Below are 7,955 nucleotides of genomic sequence, written 5' to 3'. Positions count from 1 at the left end.
TTATTTGGGTACGGAATGTAACTCCTCCCCTCTTAGATTCGAGATTCCCCTGGATCTCGTAATAGCTTAACGTTTAAATTGTCTGTGCTTATGGTAACTAATTTCATATTACAAAATATTGGTATGTATGGATATATATATGCCAAATTTCAAATTATTATTATTATTTTTTTTTTTTTTTTTGTAGGTTAATTGTAATTAACAGTAGTTGTAATAAGTGTAATGCTTATAATATAAGTAAAGAAAATGAATGTAATTAAGATATATATATATATAGTTTTTTTTTTGTTTTACATTTGCCATAGTTGTACTAAACTACTAACGCTTATACGCTTATGTTATAATATAAATGACATTGTAATATAGATAAAGATTCAAGTTCAAGACAAAGTTCAGTCCTGTCGGTGTTAGTAATTATCAGTGAAATAATTTGTAGAAGAGTCTGCCAATTTAAGTGGTCTTTTAATGTTCGACTCGTGAATGTTATCTAATTTGAGCTTCCTAAACTTAGGTTGTTCTTTGTGTCGTACATTAGCATAATTTTTTACAAAACCTATTTTCCTGTTTTCAATATAGTCTTCACTTTTTGTATTAAGTTTATTGTTCCTTGCTTCCTTCTGTAATTTAATTCGCTGTTTTATTAAGTCTTTATTCGCATTATTATAATGGACATTATGGGGCGTATCTTTGATAGTGGAGTGAAAAGTGTGATTATATAATTGAATTACCTTCGACATTTATTCCTTGATAGGGAGTTTTTCTTCTAAATTTTGTGTTCTGATCTTTTCTGTAATTGTATTATTGAGACGTTCTACATCTGAGTTACCTGTGTGACTGTTAGGCTTAGTGAAATGTGTTTGAATTTCTTGTTCTTTGCAGAATTGCTTAACATTTGTATTATTAAATTCATTATCAAAAACAAATTTATTTATTTTTCCAGAAAGAGATAAGTATAAACGCAATTTTTCTACCAGGGTTACACTGTTTCTGTCCTCTAAGTAGAAGCTGACTGCGTGTTTAGAAAATTTATCTAAAAACATTATAAAAGCTTGTTTAGGATTAATATATGTATCTACATGAACGATTTCGTGAATGGTTGATGGTGTTTCTGTTGTACGAAATTTTTTCCTGATCGGATTACGGTCATATTTTGCCGCGCTACATCTTTCACAATTATTAATTACTTTATGTATTATATAAAGTAAATTTGGAAAATATATTACGTGTTTCAGACTTTGATAGCTTGCTACGATGCCAGCATGCCCAGATTCCTTGGTATGGTAGAGTGCAATTTGTTTAATTGCATGTTCCTCGTTTTCCATGTCTTTTGCAAAATAAGAGCATTTTATAAATTTAGTACTGCAATTATTTCCATATAATTCAATTAACTTAAGTTGGACCTTATTATATAAAAAATCGCTTAATTCTGAATAAATGGCAGTTTTCCTGTTTATAGTATGTCTTCGAACTATATCGGCAATATTAAGAGGTATGTCGTTTTTTTCAATATAAATACGTTTGTTGCCTAAGATATGCTCAAATTCCTTTGTTTTTTGTTCAACTAGAATTATTTGTGATTTAAATCTTTTAACAATAGTTTCCAAAATTGGAATATGATCATTAGCGTTTTCTTCTTGAGAGTGAACAGTGGCCATTGTGGAAAATAAATCATTTTGTTCGTTTATAGCATTTATTTCATTTTTGCAAGCATCTATTCTGCTGAGAAAATCTGCAATTTTGTTATCTTTTCCATTGATATAATCTATTTTGGCGTCATATTCACCTAATTGTATTAACCAACGTTGCAACCGAGGATTAATATCTTTGCCATTGTATTTAGCTTGGAGCCACTTAAGTGGTTGATGATCACTTTGAAGATCGAATTCCCTACCAAACAAATACGGTCTAAAATATTGTGTCGCCCAAACGATAGCTAAAAATTCCTTTTCAATAGCTGAATAGTTTTTTTCATGGTCATTGAGCGTTCTAGAAGCATAACAAATAGGGTGCCCATCTTGGGATAGTACAGCACCTAATGCAAAATTACTTGCGTCCGTTGTCAGTTTGAATCGCTTGTTAAAATTTGGGTAATGTAGAACTGGATACTTTGTTATTAATTCTTTTAATTTTTCAAAAGATGTGATATAGTTTGGGTCATTTAGATTGATTTTGTTATCTTTTTTTAGATAATAAACCATCGGATAAGCAACTTTAGCGTAATCTCGGATAAATTTCCGATAGTAGCCTGTTGCTCCTAAAAATGATTTAATTTGTTTTTCAGTGGTTGGCAATTTAAGTTTTTGTATTACTTCTACTTTTTTATCGTTAGGAGTTATTCCTTGAGAAGTAAGAGTATGACCCAAAAATTGTGTTTGTTTACTCAAAAAATTACATTTATTAACTTGGATTTTCAAGCCTGCCTTTAATAAAGTATTAAATATGATTCTTATACTGTTTAAGTGCTCTTCTAAAGATGTGCTAAAGATAAGTATATCGTCCAGATATACCACACATATTTTATTAATATGTTCTTTCAAAACTGAGTTCATCAGCCTTTGGAAAGTGGCTGGAGCGTTTTTAAGCCCAAACGGCATTCTGACAAATTCAAAATGACCATGAGGGGTACTGAATGCTGTTTTCTTTCGATCCTCTGTTTTAACCTTAATTTGGTGGAACCCTTTAGCGAGATCCTTCCTAGTTTATCAAGAATAGAATCAATGTTAGGTATGGGAAATTTATCACTTATAGTGTTTGCATTGAGTTTTCGATAATCAATTACAATTCTCCTTTTTTTTTGGGAAGAATTGTCGATTTATTTAGGTACGATCCATAGAGGACTATTATAGGGAGACGAAGATTCTGTGATTATTCCCTGCTCAAGCATATCTTTTATTTGACGTGATATTTCTTCCTCATGAATTATGAGGTATCTATAAATTTTTGAGTAAATTGGATTGTTTGTTGTTGTAACTATTTGGTGTTGAACATTGTGAGCAAATGTAAGACTATCACCTTCTTTGTAGAATAATGATTCATATTTTGTTATCAATTTTTTTATTGCTGCCCTTTCTTCACTATTTAGATGTGAGAAGTCTAAATTTTCAATAGCTGATCTATTTATATGTGATAAATGACATATATTTACATCAAAAGGGTATTTTTCAAAAAACAATTTTCTTTTGCCTATTTCTATATAATCGTCATCATTGTTAATGGTTGCTTTGAAGGCTTTCAAAATGTTTCTGCCAATGATCGCGTTGTAATTTTTGTTTTTCAAGCTGACCACTTTCCAAGATATAGTGCCGAATGATGGAAACTCTTTCGGAAAAGGTGTAACTATTTTATCTGTAATTTTATCTCTTCCATTTATTGTAGAAAAGTAAATTGGGGTTTTGAGACTTTCTAATTCAAAATTGTTAAGAGTATTCGGGCCTATTACACTAATGGTGGCTCCCGAGTCTACAAGACATCGAATTTTTTGGTTGTCTATGGTTAATGTAATTATTGGTAATCTTGATTCCGAGGCTCTTCGTGAAAATTTATGCTTTCATTTGTTTCGTCATTTTTATATTGATCTTCAATATTTTGAATCTCCATTCGTTCAGTCGGGTCAATAGACATATAGGACATTTTTGTTTGAGTTGAATTTTGTGAATTATACTGTTTTGCGTTGATCGACTTATTATCATTAGATTTGCGATAATTATTATCCGTTCTGTAACTATTTCTGTTCAATTTGTAATTGTTGCTACTCGAGCAGTCGTACTTTTGGTTACTATTGTTGTTGTAGTTGTTATTTTGAGTCTTATTATTCGAATTGTATTGGAGTTTACTTGTGGTCTTACGATGGCCAAAAGCAATCGTATTATTTTCATCTAAAAGCTTGTATTTTGTATATTTTTCTTTTATTTGGTCAAGTGTAGTCGTTTCAGTCATTAGAGCTCTAGTTGATGGATGTATTTTGTCTAAGAGAAGGTCAATTAAGTCTCGTTCTATATTATGTGGTTCATACATCTCTTTTTTTTCATCGTCAAAAAATTGTAGTTCTAACAGATCGTATTTTGCTGTAATGAATATACTTAAAAGTTCTCGTAAATTACTCACTTTGATATATCTACACTTATTATATATTTCGCCATACGTTGTCCTTGGATGAAGATGTTCCTTCAATTTCTTTTTTATTTCCTCCCAAGTAGCGTTTTCCCTTACTTCACGGAGACATTTAGCTGCATCACCGCATATTTTTTCCTGGATTATTATTTGTAGTCCAAACTCCTGTACAGCTGCATCGTCAGAACATAAGCCTAATGTTCTCTCCACGGATTTTGTAAACTGCATTAGATGGCTTGTTCCTTCCAACGGTTTCAAGTGGCGGAACTGTTGTAATTTGTCTCTATTATTTAGAGATAAATATTGTTGTTGTACTAAATCCTGCATTGCTGCTGTTGTAGCACCTTGGCTTTGTATATGGTATGCTTGAGTCTTGACTGTATTATCAAGCTCTTGAAGTTTTAGCCGCTGTTGATCAATAATGGCTTCTTGTTGACTGATTATCAGTTGAAGCTCTTCAATTTGTTCATTGTCCATATTTCTGTTTACATCAAATTTGTGCGTCATTTATTGATATATGGTGTGTATGTATTTTTTTTTTTTTTTAATTGACTTAGAAATTATAGTTTTTTTTTTTTTCTCTAGTCACGGACTTTTTCGGTTCGTTTGCCGACTGCGCCACTTACGTTTTCGTACCCAATCGTACTCAATGATTTAAAAATGGAATAAAAATTAATTTTCTTTTTTAATAAATCTTTTATTAACTGAATTCTTCAGACACGTTTTCAAAAGATCGCTAAGCGTCATCCCAACAATATGGGGTAGGTACAAAAAAGGTGCTATCTGGAAAGTAAGATATGTTTAATATGTATAGGAATGTATAGGAAAGTTCTATTCTATTATTATAGTGTGTTTACAATGTATTTATTTGGGTACGGAATATAACTTATGGAAATTGGGATATGTTTAATATGTATGTTTATTATTCTATTATTATAGTGTGTTTACAATGCGTTTATTTGGGTGTGGAATGTAACTTATGGAAATATGTATGTTTATAGTGTGTTTACAATGTATTTATTTGGGTACGGAATGTAACTCGCGTGACCGCTCATACATATGCAGATATGACGACGGTTGCATATATGCGTGCGACTGTGCATATACATACGGCTGCGAAGATAAATTGCGTTCTACTTGCGACGCAAATGATACTGACGACGTTGCTATCGGCGCTCGCGTAACTGGGTGCACTGTTTCCCGAATGTCCGGAACTGTTGAACGTAGAGTATGCAGTTGTGCAGTTAGCATTTCCACTGCGCCACATAACGCATTAACCTGCACCTCCAACTGCGTCCTTACCCGATCGTTGTTCAATGATGGCCTACCATTCTCCTGCTGATTTTTACCACTTCCTTGTGCTAACTCTGCGCCACATGATTCACTTGACTCCATAACCTGCTTTAGCAAATCTGTATCTACGTCTTGGAGTCGGCTTATTAGTTCGACTTTTGTTCCACTGGTCTTTAAATTCAATTTTTTCAACGCTTCTTTTAGTTGCACTACCGTTGAATTATTTAAGTCCATCCCACTTCTGAAGTCTGTCCTTCAAGACAGAGTCAGATGACCGTTCTTTATTAAAATCAAAATGCGACTGCTCGCTTACATGTTAAAATGAACTTATTCAAAAATGAATGAATGAACATATACAGAATATATACAGTGGAACGAATAAAAAATGAATCTGTATTGTAATAGATTGTAGGGCTGCCAATCGTGAGAAATATGGTGATGACACATCGAACTCAGAAAAATGATGTTCACGTCCTTGCTACCTGAAAATATGCTAAAAATAACAATTACCTTAAGTAGGTACACTCTGTAATTATATGCCCGTCAAGACGTGCAAATTTGTCGTGTCTTCGCTCAGTGACAATTTTTTAAAGTAGAAGGTTGGGCGTGTATGTGTACTTGCTCAGAAATTGGCTTGGAATGTCAGTGTTTTACTTTTTGCAATAAAAACCCAAAACGGTTTGTGCCACATTTACACACACTTTCCGCATTTACTTCTCATGAAGTAGCTTCTTTTCGACTTCCCACCTCGACATACTTACTTATGGTACTAAGTTTTGTTATATAGTCAAACTCCCCATCTCTGTTAAAAGACAACAATTCAAAAACTCTAACGTAGTCTGCAGCACCATAGTTTGCATTCGAATTTATGGTGACGTTTATTATTGGTATAATTAAAAGCTTTCAAGGAGCAAATGAGTTTATGCATATCAACCATAACAAATTGTTCAAAATGCGCCACAAAATATATGAAGGATGCTGACAAAGCTTCATAAGACGTTGTAATATATTTTTATGCATATATACATATATAACGTTTTACAAAGTTGTGTACATAACGTATCTCCAATCAACTAGCTTAAACGAAACTTAAACTTAAATAGTAAGGTGATACTTTTCTTGGGATTTTAATATAAAAATCTGCAAATTATGAATTCATATCTCCACGTTTAGGTTACCATGCCATTTTTTTCTGTGCGACTTCTAGGCACTATGGCGTTCTTTTATATTTTTGTTGTTTTCCTTGATCACTGAAAATGCAGCGTCATAGACATCTAATGCGGTTATAAACGAAAAGTGTCATAAATATTACCTTGTTCTCAGTAAAGCACCAAAGGTAAAAATTCCAATTTTTTTATAAAAATACATATCTCATGGATATCTCTTGTTTGATGTATCATATCCATTGAATACCTTTTATCATTGATAATGTTTACTAAAATATGCTGATATCTTAGTTATTATTATTTCTAATAAGGTTAAATGTTGGTTGGGATTTTACGTAAAGTCATGGATCACCAGTATGCATATTTGTTTCAAACTTCTAAGGATATGAGATTAAAGCAAGGACCAACCCAGTCTTAGCATATGTATTAAGTGCTAAACTACAATATTTTAATTTAAATATCACATTTATTCACAAATGCTTTATATACGCATTAAAGTTAGATGAAAACTAAAAATTTGTAGATCTGAATCCGTTTGCAGGCGAGCCAAAGTGAAAAATCGAACCGTCCTTCCCAGGGTTGTGCGTTGCGTTTGCCCATTTAATGCCAGGGTGGCATAAGAAGGTGTCTCTGGCACTACGGTCGATAAATTCAACCTCCATGATGAAGCAAATGAATTGAGGCTGATCGACTTCGTTGGGGCCCGAAATATGGTTACCTGTAGTACTAGATTCCAGCATAGAAAAATTATTCAAACTACCTGGCTGTCTCAGGATCGAAAAGCCACCAACCAGATCTATCATGTTGAGATAGACAAAGAAACTTCTCCAGTGTTTTGAATGTGTGTATACTCTGCGCTTCTAGCATTAACTCTGACCATTATCTTGTTGGAGCGAAGATACGCACTCGTCTGTGTGCAGCAAACACAAACATAAAGAAGGTTTGACTTCGATAAGCTGCAATCACAAGAGACAGCTGAATAATTTTCTGCTTGACTTGCATTCTTGCTCTCTGAGAGTACTCATCAACTTTGTATAAGGGAACTGTGGGACGGTATTTCAAGCTCTTTACTTACAGCTTCAAACGAAACCATTAGTTTTTGGAGAAGGCAACAGAACAGCTGATACGATGAGGAGTACCGAGTCGCAGGAGATAGAAAACAGACTACCTACCTCGCAACGTTACAATCGACCACAACTCGTTCGTTATGGGATAGATACCAAGATTTAAAGAGGAATGCGAGATGCATTTGGAGAAATAACTAAACTTTTGACAACATATGTATATAATTCTTTCAGCTCATGGCTATCTAAGAAGCATTTTAACACATGAAATAACAGCCAATGAATTCCAAAGTGATTACTAATTTTTCCTAACTTTACTTTA

General features: G+C 33.1%; 1 protein-coding gene across 1 annotated transcript; it reads right to left on the bottom strand.

Annotated features, from left to right (window-relative positions):
• Positions 1-301: 301 nt before the first annotated feature.
• LOC120782149 lies at positions 302-5,028 on the bottom strand. Its single transcript, XM_040114287.1, has 2 exons — positions 4,105-5,028; positions 302-1,324 (listed from the first exon to the last, which is right to left on the bottom strand). Exons 1-2 carry the CDS (start codon positions 4,615-4,617, stop codon positions 1,247-1,249), a joined length of 591 nt encoding a protein of 196 aa, XP_039970221.1. The 5' UTR covers positions 4,618-5,028; the 3' UTR covers positions 302-1,246.
• Positions 5,029-7,955: the final 2,927 nt, after the last annotated feature.

Source organism: Bactrocera tryoni, unplaced genomic scaffold (assembly GCF_016617805.1).
Source record: "Bactrocera tryoni isolate S06 unplaced genomic scaffold, CSIRO_BtryS06_freeze2 scaffold_963, whole genome shotgun sequence".
NCBI classification, from domain to species: domain Eukaryota; kingdom Metazoa; phylum Arthropoda; class Insecta; order Diptera; family Tephritidae; genus Bactrocera; species Bactrocera tryoni.
Note: the sequence above shows the minus strand (reverse complement) of the source record. Positions and strands in the feature narration are given on the sequence as shown.